Below are 21971 nucleotides of genomic sequence, written 5' to 3'. Positions count from 1 at the left end.
GGATCACCAAAAACAGCACTGGAAAATACATCGCAACGAATGCAGTCCCTACAGGTACTCAAAAGTGTCAGAGTTATATTATCTCTTTCAGTCTTTGTCTCTGTCTTAGTGAAAATGAAAAGAAAAAAAAAAAAACATTGCACACACAGTGTGTGTGTGTGTGTGTGTGTGTGTGTGTGTGTTGAGTGTGTGTAAATATATTTATAGGGGATAGGCAAATAGACCGAGACGGGCGACAGCTGCTCTCGATGAGGACGGGATGAGGTGCTGCACCCTCACGTGTTCTTTTTCCTTTACTCGATTTTTTTTTTTTTTTTAGCCTATGGCGCTGGTAGGCTCTTTTGTTTAGGTCTGTTGGTCTGACTTTGCCCGTTATGGCGCAGGCGTGTTTAATGGAGGCGGCGTCTTGCTTAACTCATGTTGCCCCCCTGAACTGACTTGGGGCCTGGGGAGCAGATGAAAGCACCTCGATATTAAGGAGCAGATGAAAAGCACCTCGATACTGAGGAGCAGATGAAAGCACCTCAATATTCAGTTCACTCCTGACGCAGCGAAGTGACGGTCGATCCTATATTTGAAGGAGTTGATGGTATTCGCATTTACTACTTCTGAAGGAAGATTGTTCCAGTGACGGATGACTCGGTTTGAAAAGAAACTCCTTCCGATGTCTGTGTTACATCGACTAGACTGAATGGGTAAACCGTTATTTCTAGTTCTAGTTTGCAGTTCAAAGAATTTGGAGTAATCGACGTTATTGATTTTTTTCATATACTTGAAGACTTGAATCATATCCCCTCGCAGGCGTCTTTTCTCCAATGTAAAGAGATTGAGTCGCTTGAGTCGTTCCTCGTACGGTTGAGCCCTTAAGGTTGGTATCATCTTCGTGGCGCGTCGTTGAATCCTTTCTAGTAAATTAATGTCCTTTCTGTAATTAGGAGACCAAATCTGTACCACATACTCGAGGTGCGGTCTTACCATGGAATTATACAGGGCTAGCATCACGTCTGGCGTTCTACACTCGAAGTTCCTCCCTATGAACCCGAACATAGTGTTAGCTTTATTGTAGGCTTTTTTACAGTGATTCGCGTGTTTCAGGTCACTGCTGATAGTGACTCCAAGATTCTTTTCCTCTTGCATCGCTTGCAGAGGTTTCCCATTCATAATGTATGTGTGGTTACTATTTCTGGACCCAATGTGCATGACTTTGCATTTGTCAACATTAAAGGACATTTGCCATTTTTCCGACCATTCGATAATGTGATTGAGGTCTTTCTGAAGTTTTTTGAATAGCTAGAGAGTTTGTGGGTGAGAAGCTCCTCAATGATTAGTTACCAACCCTCTAAACTCCTTGTTAGTAACCGATATATCTCATTTGTCCGCATTTGGTAACGACTACTGCCGTGTAGCCTACTGGACATCATCGACTCAATCGCAATCAACATGTTGAGCAACACAAACTCCATACAATGCACATTGCATTACATTTCATAGTAATGTTCTGTTAAACCACCTTTCACAATATATTGTAATACCTCTCCTCTGACTGATTTGTAATAACAATAATTCGAATACTGTACACGAATGCCGAATACGAATGCTCTCTCCGTGGTGTGTGTGTGTGTGTGTGTGTGTGTGTGTTCCTATGCAATTATCACGATTATCGTGAACGTTGTTTTTTTCCCGCAGGGTGTGTTACTCCGAAGAATTAGGGCGATACTTGGAGGCTACACGGGACATCCTGCCAGGCGAAGTTATTCTGAAAGATTCTCCTTTAGTACTTGGTCCTCGTCAGGTATGTATACAACTCGGCAGGTCTTTCCATCTGTGGAATAATTCTAATATCAATGGATGTAAAAATATAATTTGTGGTCTAGCTACTATTATGTAAATATATGTATTCTGCCTTCAACATTGATCTGCCTCATGAACCTATTTACGCTGGTAACCTCAACTCTTGTATATGTCTGTCGTGCATGCAGGTAACGATGCCTGTGTGCTTGGGATGCTTCACCCCCGTCGCCGGCACATACTCTTGTTCAGCATGCGGCTGGCCCATGTGTGGTCCTGATTGCCAAGAAAGCGATCTCCACAAGCCAGAATGTCAGCTCTCGAGAAACAGGTTGAATTTCCTATTTATGAATTTGGATTTTGTGTAACAAATAATGTAACTTGTGTAACTTGCGTAAATTAAGATTCTTTAAAGGAAGTTAGAACGGATAGACACGTTTTGCATCTAAATGTCTCTGAAAATAATGCATGCATGTTCCTCTACAGTACATAACGAAAAATTTGCGACTCAACCAGCTATCTATCACTAACAGTAATTAACAACCCATCTTTTTCAGAACATCCAAGGTGCAAGTGCACAAGTTTATGCAGGTGAATCAGATGTATGAGTGTATCACGCCCCTGCGGTGTTTATGGCTCAAAGAAAACGACCCTGCCAAGTGGACCACCCTCAACCAGATGGAGTCCCATCTGGAGAAGCGCTGCAACACCAGCGTCCACGAGCTGAACCAAGTCAATGTGGTGGACTTCATGAAGCAATACCTTAAGATTACTGTATATGAAGAAGAAATTCACAAACTGTGTGGCATCATTGACGTCAATGGTTTTGAGATCCCGGGACCGAATATTATAGGCCTTTATGGAAAAGCGTGCCTATTTGAACACAATTGTATTCCCAACACAACGCGAACTTTTGATATTCAGCTCAACCTTATAGTAAGGGCAGCGGTAAAAATCCCTAAAGGCAGCCATATTAGCACTTCTTACACAGACCCGATGTGGGGAACAGCAAACAGACAGCTGCATCTCACAACAACCAAGTATTTTACTTGTTCATGTGATCGGTGCCTTGACCCTACAGAGCTTGGGACGCACCTTAGCAGTTTGCAGTGCCCCAAATGTATCACCGGACTAGTTTTGCCTTCTCCTACGCCTTTTAAACCTGACAGCTGGATATGTAGCTCCTGTTCTGCCACAATGAGCGTGGATCATGTGGAACAGTTCCTTAAGCAATTGGGTGAAAAACTAATAACACTAAAAAATAATTCATTGAATACATCAGAGGCTTTCCTAAAAGCAACAACAACTAAGCTGAGTGAAAATCATTACTATAGAAGCGATGTAAAATTAGCCATGGCGCAGTTATACGGCCACGGAGGAGGTCAGCAACAGCAGCAACAGCAGGACCTGAGTGATCTTTCCAAAGACCTTCTAGAGAGGAAGGAGACTCTTTGCCGCGAAGTATTAGCGATAGCGAACATATTTTCACCAGGTAAGTTTTTGTTTTCAACTCTTTATATGTCAATATATTTGGCTTCACATTCATAATTATGAAAAATTAATGTTATATAATATTTAACATACAAGTGTTTACAAAGTCAGTATACGAGTTTTGATTAGTGATGTTTTTCATAGATTCACTATGTATAACGTTTCAGTAACATCATATTATTAGTTATAGGAAATAATATCCGTTTTAACACTATATATATATATATATATATATATATATATATATATATATATATATATATATATATATATATATATATATATATATATATATATATATATAGTGAAACCTTTATAACTCGGCATAATAGGGGCTCCCAGCTTTGCCGAGTTATTCAACATTCCGAGTTATACAAATCCCTCATTCCCCTTCCCTCCTATTGCTTATACAGTCAAATTTTTGAAAACACTACACTACACAGCAGCAGTAAAAGCTTAAATCAACACATACAAATGAAGGGGCTGCTGTAGTCATGTAGTCCAATTAGACAACACGTGGGTGTTTGAGGAACGAGCAGGGACAGTGAGGGTACATGATTTTAATACAGGAATAGCGCGGGGAAGCCTTGACGAGTGTAAACCATGAGATATGGAGATAATTCGGCAGCATACCGAGATAAATCAGAGAGTGTAGAAGAGTGAGATCAGGTGGCCAAAGTGTGGATACACTTTCTAAGAAAATGTGGGTGAGGCATGCCGAGTGTAGACGACAGGATGTGGTTAAAATTCGCCAATATGCCGAGATGCATGAATTTTTTCAATTTTTTCTTTGTGATTTGTTTGAACTCGAAACTTATTTTTTAATTAATATTTCGTTGCATTGCCGAGTTATATCAAATTCCGAGTTATACAGTGCCGAGTTATAAGGGTTTTACTGTATATATATATATATATATATATATATATATATATATATATATATATATATATATATATATATATATATATATATATATATATATATATATGTGTGTGTGTGTGGGGTGGGTATATATATATATATATATATATATATATATATATATATATATATATATATATATATATATATATATATTTTTTATTTTTTATTTTTATGTGTGTGTGTGTGTGTGTGTGTGTGTGTGTGTGTGTGTGTGTAACTATGTTAATGTTCAATGAACACTTGACAGTAGAACGAAGAATGAGCGGAAATGAAATACTTGAGGAAGTAGAGGAATATATACATCTAAGACGGTTAATTAGTCCAAATCCTTAACGTGAAAAAGAAATCGGAAAGAGTATTAATGAGAAAGACTGCTTTTATAAACATAGTAGTGTTATGAATAGGAAACGCCAAGAAGATTAAAATATAAAATCAATGTGTTCTGCCAGTCGAATCATGCGTTTTAGAAAATCTCAAAATATTTAGTGAGAAAGGAAAACAACGCGCAAAAGAGGAATGGAAATTAAAATGCTGAGTATAATTTGGAGAGACAGGAAGCAAACACCATGAAATAGAAAATACATAAAGGTCAAACATATTTTAACAAAAAATAAGAGTACGAAAGAGTGATATGATCTAATACAACTGATAATAGATGGCTAACGATAAGAGTAGCTACCCAGCAATTGTAGACGTTAGGGCGGGAAGAGAAACAGGTAGTGAAATGGATTTAGACGATTTTCCGGAGCAGCATGGACTGCATTGACACGAGTCAGAGGTTGAGAACGTTAGGAAAATCCTTTCTCCAAAAATGGAGTAATAAGGCTAGAAGATGACACACACACACACACACACACACACACACACACACACACACACACACATCATCATCATCATTCCGTAGCTCAGTGGTTAACGCTTTACGCTGCCAGGTCTGGATTTTTACGCTAACAAGGAGTGGTTACTATGGGATGATATGTGTGGTGTGCGAAAATCCTGGTAGTACCCAGAGATTGACTATGATAAGATTGCTTCTGACGGGAAGGTACTTGCAGGCGATTGCAACTCCAACACATGATCGGAACATGGTGAACTAAGCGCTTACACACACACACACACACACACACACACACACACGAATTGCTATACAATCAGTTAATTGACTCTTCGATATGTGCAGGGGAAACCAAGCTTCGAGGGCTCCTTCTGTATGAACTACAAGCAACTTGCCGAGAGAAATATCGAAGACTTCCGAAAAAAATGAGAAATGCACAACAATCTCGGCAGTTGCTCCAGGTTAGTTGGTGACAGTGAATTTCCTTATATATCACTCATTGTACCTCTTTGTACTATTGAATCATAAATCTGACAGTACCTGCAACAATTAATAGGTGACATAACGAGTCATCATGAGGGGAAAGGGCTACCTCTTGATTATGAAATATGATTTTTCTATAATGATTTCATCCTCATTGGCGTAATCAGAAAAGTAGATATGTAAATAGAAAATAATATATATTCACTAATCTCTCTCTCTCTCTCTCTCTCTCTCTCTCTCTCTCTCTCTCTCTCTCTCTCTCTCTCTCTCTCTCTCTCTCTCTCTCTCTATATATATATATATATATATATATATATATATATATATATATATATATATATATATATATTCGACTTACCAAAAGCTCTTTCATCCATAGTAAATGTCAAAACCTTGCTTTTTCTAATTCTTCCAGAGACTTCTAGCACCTAGCCAAAAATAACTCCTCCATTGCACCTCTTCATCTTTCCCTCCTCTTCTTAACCATGACGGCAGCACCGCCGTCTCATTTATCTATAAGGCTGAACTCTTCTCTCAAACTTTCTGTAAAAACTCCACTCTGGACAATTCTGGGCATATTCCTCCTACTCATCTGACTCCTTTATGCCTGTTATTAAGATTCCAGCTAACTGATACAATTTGTGATTGAAGTTGCTCCGATTGATGAGCGAATAATGCGAGTGAGGCTGAAGCACACACCAGGCTTCATGTCTCTTGTTGCAGTGTACGCTTCTACCGAGATGAGTGAAACTGAAGAGATGTTCTACGCCAAACTCGACTCCGTATTAGACCAGTGCCCTCTCGGGACACATTCATTGTCCTGGGCGACTTCAGTGCTACTACTGGCACTTGACAGGGTTGGCTACGAGCTGTGTTGGTCCCCATGGTTCTGGTACCAGAAATATCAACAGCTCTCTCCTCCTGAATTTTGAAAAATCCAGAAGGTTGAGAATTGCGGGTTCCTGGTACGTACGAGAGACCAGAGCAGCACCGCTGGACTTGGTATAACGATGTCGGAGGGGTAGCTGAGGAGATTAACCACATCCTCGTAAGTACTAGTTGGAGGATCCTTGAGAAGTGCAGGGTTTACCAGAGTGCTGAGTTCTTTGCAACTGACCATTGGCTTGTTGTTGCAACACTCAAGCTTCATGTCAGGTCACGAAGAATCCCGAGATGCAACAATACTGTGTTCTATCTCGAGAGGCTGAAGGACCTGCATGTGCTCATGAATATGCAGTGACAGTCTCAAATCGGTTTGATGTGCTCAGCACCCTGGAGCACCCTGTAGAACAGTGAGATACCTTCAAACGTGAGACTCTGCAAACTGCCAAGGAGTGCATTGGAGAGCGCCCGCAATCTAGGAGTGGCTTCGCCTCGGTGGAGACGCTGCAGAGTATTGAGGAGAGTCGCGCTGCCAGACTTGCTGGGAACCAGGACCAATACAGGGCTCTGTCGCGTACGACTAGAGTTCTCCCGAGGAGAGACAAGGAGAGGTATGTGAGGAGTCTCGCTGAGGAAGTCGAGGGCCATTTAATTGCGAATGACCTCCGATCTGTTTACCGAGCCCTGAAGAAGCTCCGCTCCAATTCTCCTCTCAGGTGAGCGCTATTCGAACAGCTGATGGCTGCCTCGTGTCACACATGGTTAGGCAGAGGGCTCGTTGGGCTGAGTACTTTGAGCAGCTGTACATGGCGGATCCTCCCCGTGGGCAGCTTCCGGTTGCTGGGTTGTAGGTGGCGGATGCTGATCCACCCATCGACGAAAGCCCACCCTCTCTGGCTGAGGTCAGAGAGGCTGTGGCAAAGTTGTGGGGTGAAAAGCTACCTGGCACCTGTAACATCAGTGCGGAGATGCTCAGAGCTGGAGGTGGGGCCATGATCCGCGGGTTGCATGCAGTCTTCACTGCCGTATGGCAGTCCGGTACCATTCCTCCTGACTGGAAGAGGGGGTTGGTCGTCCCAATATGGAAAGAGAAAGGGGACCCAAAGGACTGCAAAAACTACCGGGGTATTACATTGAGCAGTTTTCCAGGCAGAGTGCTTGCCCACCTATTGCTGATGCGAATTCGCATCCATCTGCTGAAGATGCAGAGACCTGAGCAGTCTGGGTTCACGCCTGGTAAATCAATAACTGACCGTATCCTAGCACTTCGCTTACTGGTGGAGCGGCGACGTGAGCTTTTTACCCTTTTACAGCATTGAAAACAAAAAAATATGTTCAACATTTAGTTTTATGTGCATTATAAACCTAAAATAGTGGTTTGAAGAAATGGTACTGCAATAGTTCTGAATGAATGGAAAAAAGTGGTAAATTTTACTTAAAAGTGGAAAATTCCCTCTAGCATTTAATTTAGCTAATAAATAAGGTCAGAAATGAGTTCTGCATGTTAAAAAAAATCCCAGAATAGAGGTGCTACATTAAAATATCAGAGAAAAAGTAGTATATAGATGTATTTCCGATATCAGATCGGCGGTCATTTTGGAAAACGCCCCCTAACGGCCATTCGCTGTTAAATTCGAATGTCCACCTATGTGATTTTAAAATCCAGTATACCCAGTTACTCAAAACAGCTGTCAAAAAATTCTTGCCCTTGAAATGTATACGGGGTCCTAGGGCAGGGCCAGGACTACCTGTTCAATGATGAAAAAAAGGCAGGTATGTATTACGCGACATGAGTTGACTACGAAGCATAAAAGCAAAACTTGTAGTGTGGCGAGGTCTGCCTCCATGATCGCGTCTCTTTCTCTCTCTCTCTCTCTCTCTCTCTCTCTTGCAGCATGAGACATTCCAGTCTATATCAAAGTCATACATGCTAGTATGCTCATAAGTCATAACCATATATAATGTCAATGTAGAGCTGTTGACCAAAATCATTGCATGGCATGCCAAATACTACTGCATTGCATACCTAACAGCAAAAGTGGAACATGGCAACTTTGCATACTTCATCATCATTTTAACAGAGATGGCTTTGGCTTCAAGTGTAAGAAAATTATTTAAAAAGTAGTTTTCAACTACTCCTTTATGGACTATTGCTACTCACACACTGTTATTAATAATAAGGCAACAATATATTGATTTCATATATTTGTTACATAGAAACTGTTTATGAAGTCAATCTCCAAGCCCCCCCTGCGTCGTGACTGGCTCGGTCTGGCTGACACATCTGACTTGACTGGCTGCTTGTGGGTATGGGACCAAGCCAGTATACAGTTAGGAATAATGCGTCCAGGCTCCCTAGAGGAACAGGATAATTTTCTCTCTCCTCTGGGCAGCAAGGGCAAGCCCTGGGCCGCCTGCTTAGATACTTGAATAAGTTCTATTAACGTTACTCCAACCCTACTCCACGCCAAACGCTCATCACCCAGGTTATTCGGAAAATGTCACCCTCCAGACTAAATAATCTAATTTAAGTACGACTGCGTGTCGCAGCCTACCGCAAAACAGCTAAATAAAGCTAACTCTCGGAGCAAGGCCTGGCACGTCTGGTCTCTGACAAAGCGAGCGTCTCTCTCTCTCTTTCTCTCCAGAGGTGAAGGACGAAGGTTGCCAATTCGCCGCAGGGGTTCTCTCAAATTACCGACTCATCCCTGGGCTACCACCCACCACACGAACACAGAACACCCACTAAACAATACCCCCCCCCCCCCCCCCCCCGAAGCCAATTCAAGCTGTCTTCCCGCAACCAATCTCCGGATACATTACTGTACAGTCGGCTAGACGTGCACGGTGTCGGCCGCACGATTCCCTACCGGCATCGCGTCCCCCTCGTGTCCACTGGCTTTAAGCTAAAATCCGCGCGCCTCTCTCTCTCTCTCTCTCTCTCTCTCTCTCGCATGTCCGTTGCTCTAAAGCCCCGTTCACACTGTGCCGACTCTGGGGCACGACAACCCAGCGACTTCTGCATTTGACACGTCGGCTCCCACGCTCCAAGAATTTTTGGGCGTCTTGGTGTCGGCTACCATGATTGCCGAATCTGGGACATTCGGCCAACTAGTTGGCAGAATGTCTGCGACATGCTGCCAACTAGTCTCAAAAAGAGTCTCAACGGTCAATTTTTGAAAAGGCGCCATGTCTACGACAACCACGAAACTGCCGACCGATTGGCCGACAGTCACAGACGGTCTCTCCGACAGTCTTCCAGATTGTCCGCCAACTGGTTGGCCGACAGTTGCCAAGGAGTTGGCCGACGGTCTTCCTGACTGTCTTCGCGACTGTCTTGGCGGCAGAATTGCCGATCCTTAAAATATGGAATCGCTCTGTATTCGAGAATGAAATGTATCGTTCCGTTTTGAACCAATACGGAACAGCATTTGTTCCGTACGGTATTTTGTTATCTGAATTGTCAAGCAGATAAAATTCAGCATCTTAAAATTGTAGTGAGCGCATTTTTCGGTTAATCACAAAACCAGCCTGTGAAATTTGTCAAAGGTTCGTCCTAAAATACGTGTAAAATACGCGACGTAACGTACCTCCTCCCTCCCTCCTGCCTCCACTAGCAGCGAGCTGCGGCTGTCACTCATTGCATCCTCGAGAAATTTTAGGGTTGCCACAAGTTTCTTTAAATATGGATCCATTCCGTATTGGAGAGTGAGATGTGCATTCAACATTTTGCTGACCTCAGGGTGGCAACCCTAGTTATGTCATTCAACACAAGAGAGATCGAGGAAAAAGGAGTGCGTGCGTACTATGCGCCTCCCAAGTTTGTGCCAGCGAAACGTAATCATACCCAGAGTTGTTATTGTGTTTGCGATTGCAAGATAAAAATATAAATTTCTTGATGGCGGTAGTGTTAGCCAATATTTCTGAGCCGACAGTCGTCACGAACGTCCTTCATTAGGCGAAGAGTGTTGTCAGGACAGTCCCTCATCATTCTTAAGTAGTCGGCTTGCTTTTAAGATTTACCCCTGAAAAGGGGACAGGGCCTTTGCACAAAGGCGGCCTTGTAAGAGGGAACGAGCGATGCAAACTCGGGACGAGTTTGAACCAACACCGGGTATTCAATGTTTCTTTTATAGCTTTATTACTTCTGTTCCTACCTTTTCGTATAAAATTGTTCAAGTTATAACATGAATATTACATTGATGTAGAATTTTTACTGCTTATTTATTTATATATATATATATATATATATATATATATATATATATATATATATATATATATATATATATATATATATATATATATATATATATAAAATTACCTGTTTACTTTATATATATATATATATATATATATATATATATATATATATATATATATATATATATATATATATATATATATATTTTTTTTTTTTCAGAAGTGCGCTGATTGGTTGAAGGAGGCAAGTATCATCCTTCAGCGCGAGTCACCCCTCCTGGATGAATACCACTTAGGAATGCAGGCCGAGTCAGATCTAGACAGCATACTAGGTATCATTTCAAGACTCCGGTAATTTGAGTCCTGGGTCTGAAAAGGACGCATTGGAAATGAATGTAAAGAAAAAAACTTAAAGAAAACATAACGATGATAAAACTAAAATGATTAAAAAATAGTCAGATGAACATCGTTAGCTTCTTATCCATGGAAAACTTTAAATATTAACCCAATATATTAATTTACATCGCTGGATCCCTACTTTTATAATTAGCCATTTCTCTAGATCTGTCTATCTTTGCAATATTCATCTCTCTCTCTCTCTCTCTCTCTCTCTCTCTCTCTCTCTCTCACACACACATTAGTCTAACCTCAGTAGTAGGTAAGCTACTCAAGAGCGCAGAGACAATTGTGAATCACCTTGAAAATCCCCCAATAAATGAGGTTTCACAAAATGGCTTTCGTTACAAAAAAATCCTCTTTGTCTAACCTACTGACCTTTTATTTCGACCTCTTCGCAGTTTATGACGTAACGAAATCTCTGAACGTTTCTATCTTGATATTTAAAAACCGTTAAATAAAGTTCCACACCCAAAATTACTTTATAAAATCAGGTAAAGTAGGCTACACCACCGGATCGTGAATTAGTTAAGCAACAGAAAACAAAGTGTGGCGATTGAAGTTGCCTCAGAGTGGACACCAGTCACTAGTGGTGTCCATCAACATCAGGGGTCGAATTCACAAAAGCTTAGTTCGTAGTTTTGAGAACATTGAGATTCATAAAGCTCGTGCGGTGATAACTGCCAACTAATCGATGACGTCACGGGTTAGCGCGCGGATTTACAAAGCTTAACCGAGCTCTGTGTGACGCTAAATATGTTGTTAAATAACTACTGCCTCGGGGGTGTAGTAAACGCAAACAATATTATCATATTTACGTGTAAATGCTTATAAATCGCGTTTTTCAACTTGAAATATAACTTTGCGAGTAGAGGAAAGGGTGATCATAATACAGATAATATATAAATTACAAACCTAACCTTTACAAAAAAGAGCTAATATGTAAAACTAGACACAGCTGAAGATAAAAAGGAATTCTTATAGGGCTTCTTTTACATGGGATAGAGGTAACACATTTGCAAAGATTGCCTGATCTAAAGAAATATATTTACAAATTCCCAAGTATTCAACAAGTGCCTAACTAAGCGAAGAGTAATCGGCACGTGCCCGTTGTGCCCTGGCTCTGCAGGAGAGTGAAAAATTACATCAGACACCGAAAAAAAAAAAATCTTGCCTGAGCATCCCGTCCACCTCCGCATTGTAAAGCCCAAGGAACCATAGAGGAGGATTTGTTTTAAAGTTTGGAGGACAGCGTCCAGAGCTATCTAGCGGCGGCCGGCTTCGCTCCCCAGCTCTCTAGCTTTTTAGGGGTATCTTAAATATATTTTATGTTTTCTCAATTCATGGGTATTTCAAATATTTTAGTTAACCTAATATTCTTTGGAGGGGGGCCCGGGCCATCTAGCTCCCCACCCCCGTATCCGCCCCTGCATATGCCTACAGCCGACGACACATTCCGTATTATAGTTGCAGCACATTATAAGCGAGTCAGTTATTATATTTTTTAATTTTTTAATTTTTTTTACGTCGCGGCCTATTGCACCGGTAGGCTTCTTCCCGTTCGGGCCTGATGGTCGGCCCAAGGCTTCTTCCCGGTGGGGCCTGATGGTCGCCCCAGCCCGTTCTGGCGCAGGCGAGTGTTTATAGTGGGGCCATCTTGCATTGGCTCATGCTGCCCTTATCAACCCGGACTTTAGCGAAAGTCTCTAAAGAGAACCAAATGGAGCTCCAGGGGGCAGCATGAGCCAGACAAGGAGGAGCAAGTATAAAACACTTGCACCACCAATGGGTTGGGACCGACCATCAAACCCCCTCAGAAAAGCCCACAGGTTCTATAGGCAAAACGTAAAGAATGAAAGGTTGGCAGTAATATAAAACGATCCGAAAGAAGATTATTAGTTACTGCTACTAGTGCAAATTTCCTAGGTTTATTTTGTTTGACTCTGACAGAGGACGCCACTAACGCTTTACCACTGGATCACATATCTATGTGACAATGGATGAAGCTTAGTGATGTAAATGCATAACCTCCTAACATTGTTAACATTGCCAATATTTGTACTTGGAAAGGAGTGTCGCCATTAGCCTAGTTAATGAATTTTAATCTCACCAACCTCTGTGACTGAACTCTCCACGAGCTAGCAATGCTGCATCAGCTATTCACACAGTCCATACATGTACTTTCATTCTGTACAGATTTTGTTGAATAAATTTTACTATTTCTAAAGTTAATAATCCGGAATGGGATCTTTTTGTAAGCCTCCGAAAAAAAAATCATCGTGCATGCAAAGCCAACTTTTACACTCAAAGTGCATTTCGTTAATTTTGTATGATGTTTGGTTTCTGTTGTATGAATAATACGATGTTCTTTCCTGGTTACTAATAATATATAAACTTGGATAGTGTACTACCCGTATATAACAAACAAATCTAAATAATTTTAATACATGAGTTTTACTCTTTTCTTCTATATTTAAATCTTAAGTGTCTATTCCATTCTGGTTATGCATATTTACTAGTTTACTTTAATAATATTTATCAAGAAAACAACAATAGTCAGTAGCTAAGAGTTTATTTTATCTAATGATAAAACCTTTGAGGTGTGACAAAATATCTATTACAAATTAGCAGTTAAGTAGACATAAAATCGAGGTGCATGATAAATCAAACAGGGCATAAAAGGAAATAAATATTTTTCATTGTAAGGTAATTCAAACTAAAAATATTGAGATTCCCATTAAAACAAGACAATAATAAAAATATTTTCTGAAATCTGTACAGAAATGAATAATTTCACATCAACATTGTTATCTTGGAGGAAGATCGATGTATGAAATTCTTAAGGCATTATGCGATATCCAGTGGTAGTCCATGACAAACACTAGAGGCATCAAAGTACACTGTCATCTTAAAAAAATACATTAGATCTGAAAATAATTATTTAAAAAATTATATTCATCAGGTTTTAATAAAATATTTTTAGATTTGGAACAATAAAAAAAAAAAAAAAAAAAAAATCAGCAATTATGTTCAGTATTCTTAAAAGTATTTGCCTAACTCTATATAAAATAATATCTAGTAAGCAAAACCTGTTCATGTGATGTATAAAGTGTTAAGAATGTGTTAAAAAATCAATGTGCAATCACTCAAATAGTATATTAGTAAAATATGTACATATTTGAAAAGTACTAGCCTGCTACGAACTTTTCAAAATCTGCTTGATAAGTACATAAAGATACTGTAGTTTTGAAGAAGATATCTATAACTAAAGAAATTTGTCTTTTAACTTCTGTGGGATTTGCTACGACAAATGCATGTTACTACGAATTATACTATAACGAACGTTTTGTTTATATGAGATTAAGACTACAACGAACAAGGATATTACAATGAATGCAGAGGAATATCGGCCGCGCCACCCCTTGAGTCCGTAAAGTATAAGCCTTGTGTCTCCAGAATTTAATGTCTGAGGTTCGGTGATATGGTTACATTTATTATTGTTTTCGCATTTAAATCCTTTTTTTTTTTTTTTTTTGTATACATCAAGGAAGGCAACTCAAAGGGAAAAAAACCCAGCCCGCTAAGCGCTGCTTTATCAAAAGACATAATAATGAGAGGCCAGAGGAGAGGTCAATTTCAGAAGGAGAGGTGTCTTGATACTCTTCTCGTGAGAGTTCATTTAGGCAGGAGGAAATACAGACGGAGGAAGGTTGTTCCGGAGTTAACCAGCGGAAGGGATGAGAGTATGGTGCTGGTTAACTTTTGCATTATGCATTTAGATGCAGACATGAACATGAATTGAAAGTCATGTGCAGTGAGGCCGCTGGAGGGGGATCAGCATGAGAAAATCAATTGAAGAAAGACAGAGGCAACACTGCAGTGGAGTCTAAGAGAAAGAAGACTATCATTATGAGGAGGGGAGTTGATGGGACGAAGGCTTTGACTCAATTCTATTTAGCCGAGCTGTGTGTGTGGAAACGAACTGGTGGAGACGATACAGAATCCCTAAGGTCAAGGATGCTGATATAGCAAGTGATGAGATAAAAAGTTGTCAGTTAAGATTTTGAGAGGTAGACCGATAATATTTATTGTAGAAGAAGGGGGCAGCCGAGTACAGTACAATATAACGTTTGCCACGAGACGGCTAATTAGTGAAAAAGTTGTTTTCTTAGAAATTTTAGAAATGTATTTCCAAGCATGAAAGGGGAAAAAAGTGTAGCTGATATATGTGATGATTATTGTATAAAAATGAACGGTCGCCATGATATAAACAAATAAAAAAACAAAAATATAAAAGGGCAGAAAAGACAAAGGAAATATCTAGAATAAGCTCGAAGGCCTAAGCTGAGGCTTCCCCCTGCCTGCTTACCTTTCCCCACGATTTTGAGGCTATCCCTTTAGGTCTTCCGAGCTTTCCCCGCCCGAGTGCATAGTACTCTTGTGTTGTCATATGTCTCCTAATTGTCAAACATCTCACAAAATCATAAAAAAAATCAGCCTAGGAATCAAATCAAGTGTGGTAATAACAAAAAAAATCTGAGTGCAAACCGAGCGGCCAAGGGCACCGAGGTAGCTCAAAGCGATGAAATGCGCAAATTCAGGAGGATTCAGGAGAGGTGAGCTGCCCTAGGAGGTTAGATATATAAACCGTACTTAAGTTTCTTTCAAAAGGGTCGAGGGGACAAGACTCGGTTTGAAGTTTAGTTGTGGTGAGCCGCTTGATGGTTTGGGCTGCCGTGGCACGCTTTGAGCTACACCGCTACATCATCTCCCGTGGGCCCACATATTTGCATATCTAATTGCATCTTTTCCACTTGCTTCAATCTCTAAGCTGTTTCCTGTGGTTTTCCAAGATGTTTAAATGTTAAACATCAATGAAAACAAAAGTAAAGTAGTAGTTAGTAGGGAAGAAATCGAGATATGATCACAAAAATAAAACCCGCCTTTACCGTTTAGGAGGCAACTTTGGTCTTGGCTGCGGGCCTAGGATGGCTTGCCCATGAGTACGTGTATTACAGTGTATGCTAGAAGGAACGAATGTTGCAACGAATAAAGTTTTATAACCAATTACGTTCGTTATAGTATATCCCACTGTATATATCTAGATATAGCATCACTCTCCGTGTGTAAAAATTGGGATATTAAAAACAATGATTATACGTGGTCATCTGAGTTTCTGTTCTCTGGAGGTTGAGTCTTCTGTGCGAGGGCATTACATACGAACAACATCTGGTCAAGCTTCTTGTCAAGAAGTACCAACTGAAAGGAGAAAAAAAAAATCAGTGCATATAACTACACAGGAAGCAGAAATTAGTCAAGCCGCCTTTAAAATTAGTCTGACACACTGATTTCAGTTGGCCTTGGCCGTGGATTAATTGCAGACAAATTCTCAACTGGCTAGATTAATTTTGGAAAAATGAGTAACTGCATGTTTGTCAAAGATACAAGTTAAAAATAGTCAGACACCCTAAAAAGTTAGTCTAGTTGACTAACTTTCCTTCTTGAAAACATCTATAGTCGGTCCAAATTACCTTGGCCAATTTGCACCGAGAAGCCCCTCCCCTATTCTGGCTAAGCTCCGCCCCCCTTTTACCTGACTGGCTGTTGATGACATCATAGATTGTATCAAAGACACGTACCAAATATATATGATTGAGATAATCTAGCTTCTTTCATGATAAAAAAAATATTCGAAACTTAATTGAATAACGACACTCTACTTAAACAATCAATGACATCACCTAAGAAACGAATAACGACACTCTACTTAAACAATCAATGACATCACCTAAGAAACAAAGTACAATCATAATACTGCAAGTTTTCAAGGGAGAACGGGCCCTGCAAAACGAGCACTGAAGGCGATGATAGTAGGCTATCTATAAAGTAATGCACACTTTCCGTCATTATTTCCTACATAGGTTTTTGGGCATAGAGAATATGGTGTTTCATGTTTAAATAGTCTAAGTGCAGCAGCCATCTAGGATTTTCAAAATAGCTGCAAAAATGTGAAAAAACATCGTATGCCACAGCAAAAAAATAGGTGCCGTCAACTTGGCAGGACTTTTGAGTAACTTTTGTGACCTACAAGTGCACACATGATCCCCCTCAGTATATGCTTACACTACGTATCTCAATGAATTAATTGAAACTGAGTAATTATGTATATTATTGTATTAATGACAATAAAGATTTTGGATTTTGAATTTTTAAAAGTTTGTATGGTGACACAGTCATTTATGTGTCCTCTCATGTCACAAGCTATGCCAATCTTTATTCTGGCCTTTTCACAGTTCATTGGGATTCATACATTGGGAACTGTCAGACTGACATTTGCAAAAGACACAGCATGGTGCAGGTTGACGTCTACAATCACATCTCTTGGATGCACACTTCTGGCAGTTAATATATATATATATATATATATATATATATATATATATATATATATATATATATATATATATATATATATATATATATATATATATATATATATATATATATATATATATATATATATATATATATATATATATATATATATATATATATATGGCAGAGGTATCGGACGACCCCCCCACCCATCTGCTAAAATGTCTACTTTCAGAGAGTCAAAATGAAAACTGGTACCTTTCTGTTGCATTTCTGGAGAACTCAGGATTTTCTTTATTTATTTTCAGTATTTAAGTTACGGAATCGTATCTTGAATAATATAGAGCAAGATTTAAAGGCCTAGGAAAAAAATCTTTGTGACCTCATTCCTCACATGCAAGCAGAAAGTGAATTTTAGTGCAGGCTGTCCACACAGGCCACTATCATCATTCGGCACTTCGAAGAGGAAATAAGGGAAGACGTCCTTGCCTTTGTGCACGCCCAAGGCCTCACCGGTAAAGGTTTAGCCTGGCTCCTTTTGCGCACCGTTGAAGGCCTCGGATTGGACATGGCCAAGTGCAGGGGACTTGGTTTCGATGGAGCAAGTGCCATGATGGGAAAATTCAAAGGGTGTGCCGCAGTACTCATGAAGAAGTACACCCTGGCCAAGCCAAGCCACTGCTTTAACCACCGGCAGAATCTAGTACTGACGAAGGCGTGTGACGTCAAGGAAGTGAAGATCGCTCTTCAAACACTGATCGAGGTGTACAACTTTGTTCATTCTTCGAATATGAGCTCTCTCCGCTTCACAGAGGTTGTCAAGCTTACCTTGGCCAAGCGCGAAAAGCTTGTTCCCCTATGCCCCACCAGGTGGATTGAGAGGCATGACGCAGTGGTGGTTTTCGTTGAATTTCTGCTTGTCATCGCTGGTTTTCTCGAGGAAGAACTTGACGCTACCGCTGGGCTCCTTCTCATCGCCATACGTGTTCCCCGCTTTCTCGTTGGACTGGTTGTAGTGGAGTGTATATTGGCGCATACTCTCGAGCCGAGCCGAACTTCAGAGGAAAGATGGCGACCTGGTGTCAGCCAATGCCGTGGCATCGAGACCATTTTTGCCAAGTTCAGAGCAGATGCGGAGAATCATTTTCACGATGTGTTCATGAAAGCGGAAGAGCTTTTGGTCGAGGTGGGGTCATCGCATGACACCATCCCTGTGTCACGACTCTGTGGACGACAGACCCAGCGATTAAATGTTCCGTGCGAGAATGCTGAGGAGTACTACCGCCGGGCGGTGTACATTCCATTCGTGGACCACGTCTTGGCTGAGTTGAAGAGTCGGTTCAGCGACGACACAGTGCCTGTCGCACTTCAGCTCAAGCAACTCCTCAAAGGCCCTGAAACGGATGTTGCGGCTGTGCTTCAAGCGGCGAAGCTCTACGAGCTCGACATCGAATCCCTGACACTCGTGAAGGCGGAAGCGGAGCGCTGGGCATTATCTGTTCCGGTCTTCCAAACTATCAAAGAAGCCCAGGCACACACCAGCACCACCATGTAATCCCCAATCTCGCCATTCTCTTGAAAACTCTGTTGACGCTTCCAGTCTCCAACGCGGAAGCTGAGAGGTCTTTCTCAGCATTGAAAAGGCTGAAAACCTAACTGAGGAGTACCGTCGGCCAAGAGCGCCTGAACGGACTTGCCCTCCTCTGTGTCCACTACGATATCCCCATTTCAGTCGAGAGAGTGATAAGCAAATTCGGCGAAAAAAACCGCTGACTGCTCTTCGCTTAGTGAGGCGCTTGTTGAATACTTGGGAATTTGCAAATATATTTCTTTAGATCAGCCAATCTTTGCAAATGTGTTACCTCAGTCCCATGTAAAAGAAGCCCTACAAGAATTCCTTTTTATCTTCAGCTGTGTCTAATTTCACATATTAGCTCTTTTTTGTAAAGGTTAGGTTTGTAATTTATATATTATCTGTATTATGATCACCCTTGCTGCTTACATATCGAAATAAACGTTTAGTTTTCTTCGAATGCTCGTATGGTGATGATTTCTACCTGTTCAGATCTGCCTTTTTACTAGTCGGATGTACAATTTGAATTGTTTCTTGTTATTGCTTGTCAGCTTAATATTGATTGCACTTCATATATAGATACAAGAAAAAATAATTTGTCACATATACGTTGATTGCTCGGGAGCTGCATATTTTAAGCAAAGAACCGCCATCACTATCCATTGGTCTTCGCTGTTTGAGGCTGTCGCTAACTTATGAAATTTTACCAGCGGGGCCCCCCCAAAATTGATTTTTTGGATCCGCCCCTGCCCCTGTATATGGACAGCATCTGTGTGGGGGTGAAGAATTGGCGGAGGCGATATAGAACGCATAACCTCGAGGAAGCTGATTTAGTAGGAGAGATGTGAAGTTTCCAGTTAAGATTTTGAGTTAAGAATAGACCGAAGATGATTAGTGTGGAAGAAGGTGACAGATGAGTGTTGTCGAAGAATAGGGTATAGGTGTAAGAATGTTTGTGAAGAGTTGATAGTTGGAGAAATTGAGTTTTTGAGGCGTTGAAGGACACCAGGTTTCTTCTACTCCAATCACAAACGATAGCAAGGTCTGAGGTTAAGCGTTCTGCAGCCTCCAGTCTGGAGTCTTGTAATTCCTGCTGAGAGAGTCTTCTATTGAAAAAAGTTGAATAATGTAGATTAGACCCATCCGCGTACGAGTGGATAGGACAGTTTGCTTTGGAAAGAAGATCACTGATGAATAACAGAAAGAGAGTTGGAGATACGACAGAGCCCTGCGGGATCCCAAAATTGATAGGTTTCATGGGAAGAACAGTGGCCGTCTACCACATCAGAGATAGAACGGCCGGAAAGGAAACTGGAAATTAGAGTACAGAGAGAAAGGGATGGAATCCGTCTGTGGGTTGTTCAGAAAGCAAAGGGGTTTGACAGTTAATTCTTAATATAAATTATGGAATCTGAAAATAAATCGAAAAAGAATAAGGAAGTATTGTACGGGATTAGATGCAATTTGATACCTTTTCACTCTGTCATATTATTATTATTATTATTATTATTATTATTATCATTATTATTATTATTATTATTATTATTATTATTATTATTATTATTATCTTCATGTTAATGACTGTGTGCACCAATATCAAAATCCTACTCAATACTCAGTTTATGCTAAAATAAAAAAAAATAACATGCTCACCTGTTGCTCCACACGATAGAGTCTTGCCCCAATGGTCATTGGTTTCACATTTCCAGCTTTGTCAATACCACTGAGATAACTTCCTGGTTTACCTAATGTCTGGTCCAGTCTTCTTTGAAGCTCCTAAAAAAATAGAATTAAATCAGTTCGTGACAATTTGATATATATATATATATATATATATATATATATATATATATATATATATATATATATATATATATATATATATATATATATATATATATCTCTATATATACATATATATATATATATATATATATATATATATATATATATATATATATATATATATATATAAAATAACCACGTGGGGTCAAAGCCCCATCGAAAAAATATCTATTGATTTTACAGTATGTCGTCTATTTGATTTTTATATTTTCGTATGTGACCGACCTTGAAACAGACACGGCAACTAGATAACAATTGGTTAATTGGAGCAGTCCCATATAGGCTGACTGACCGCATTCGAAATCCTTATATTCTTGTGTATCCATTAAAAACGGGTCAGCACAGGTGAAAACACATAACAAAGAATGAACGATGACGACAAGTATCATTTAAATATAGTGAACCTTATTGCGTAGGGTATAGGCACATATTGGAGCAATGGTGCTTTACATCCACTGGCGTTGTCGAAAATTTTTCCCTTTTTTTTCTGCACTTTCATACTGTTGCCCTTGAGCTGCTTCCTTAGCTAAAAAAAAATAAATAATAATAATCTTCCACAATCAAAATGATAGCAAGACCTAAGCTCAGTCACTCTTCAGCGCCCAACCTTGAAGCCTTTAATTCCTGTTTGGAGAGTAGTTTGTAAAAATAAGTTGAATAATGCAACGTAGTCATGAGCGTGGGAGTGAACATAACTGTGTGTTATGAAAAGAAGATTATTATTGACATTAGAAGGAGAGTGGGAGCTAGAACAGAACTCTGTGGAACACCAATGCTGATAAGTTTAAGGGAAGATAGTAACATTCTACCACGTCAGAGATAGATCAGTCTGAATGGAAACTGGAGACAAAAGTAGAGAGCGGGATATAATCCGATAATCCGAAGGAAGATAATTTAGAAAGCAAATAATAAGTATTACATCACTCTGTCAAAAACTTTTAAGACGTCTAAGACAACGGCCAAAGTTTCACCGTAACGCTACGAGAGAATGACCAGGGGTCAGTTAAGGAAGCAAGAAGATCACCAGTAGTACCCCCCTTGCAGAACCCATATTGGTTATCTGAGAGAACGAAGAAATTGATTGATGCTTAAAAACATTCCTATTAAGGGCAGTTTCAAAAGATTTAGGAAAAAAAGGAATGGAAAGCTAAATGATTATAGCCTGGCGGATCAGA

General features: G+C 40.1%; 2 protein-coding genes across 11 annotated transcripts in view; one reads left to right on the top strand and one right to left on the bottom strand.

The window, feature by feature from the left end:
* LOC126980958 (SET domain-containing protein SmydA-8-like) overlaps positions 1-14541 on the top strand; it is an 18183-nt gene extending 3642 nt beyond the window's left edge. For both annotated transcript variants that reach the window (XM_050831435.1, XM_050831436.1), the window contains exons 2-7: positions 1-54; positions 1687-1792; positions 1980-2119; positions 2346-3280; positions 5385-5500; positions 10828-14541. The exon at positions 1-54 is cut by the window's left edge and continues 102 nt beyond it. In XM_050831435.1, coding sequence (XP_050687392.1) covers positions 1-54; positions 1687-1792; positions 1980-2119; positions 2346-3280; positions 5385-5500; positions 10828-10962 — 1486 coding nt within the window. In that variant the 3' untranslated portion in view covers positions 10963-14541. The remainder of the gene's footprint in view (positions 55-1686; positions 1793-1979; positions 2120-2345; positions 3281-5384; positions 5501-10827) is intronic.
* Positions 14542-16113: 1572 nt separating this feature from the next.
* The window catches only part of LOC126980957 (potassium voltage-gated channel subfamily KQT member 1-like), a 100429-nt gene continuing 94571 nt past the window's right edge, over positions 16114-21971 (bottom strand). For all 9 annotated transcript variants that reach the window (XM_050831427.1, XM_050831426.1, XM_050831425.1 and 6 more), the window contains 2 exons: positions 20605-20727; positions 16114-16262 (listed from right to left, as the gene is read on the bottom strand). In XM_050831427.1, coding sequence (XP_050687384.1) covers positions 16158-16262; positions 20605-20727 — 228 coding nt within the window. In that variant the 3' untranslated portion in view covers positions 16114-16157. The remainder of the gene's footprint in view (positions 16263-20604; positions 20728-21971) is intronic.

Source organism: Eriocheir sinensis, chromosome 46, assembly GCF_024679095.1.
Source record: "Eriocheir sinensis breed Jianghai 21 chromosome 46, ASM2467909v1, whole genome shotgun sequence".
Lineage (NCBI taxonomy): Eukaryota > Metazoa > Arthropoda > Malacostraca > Decapoda > Varunidae > Eriocheir > Eriocheir sinensis.
This window is presented reverse-complemented; position numbering and strand designations above follow the sequence as displayed.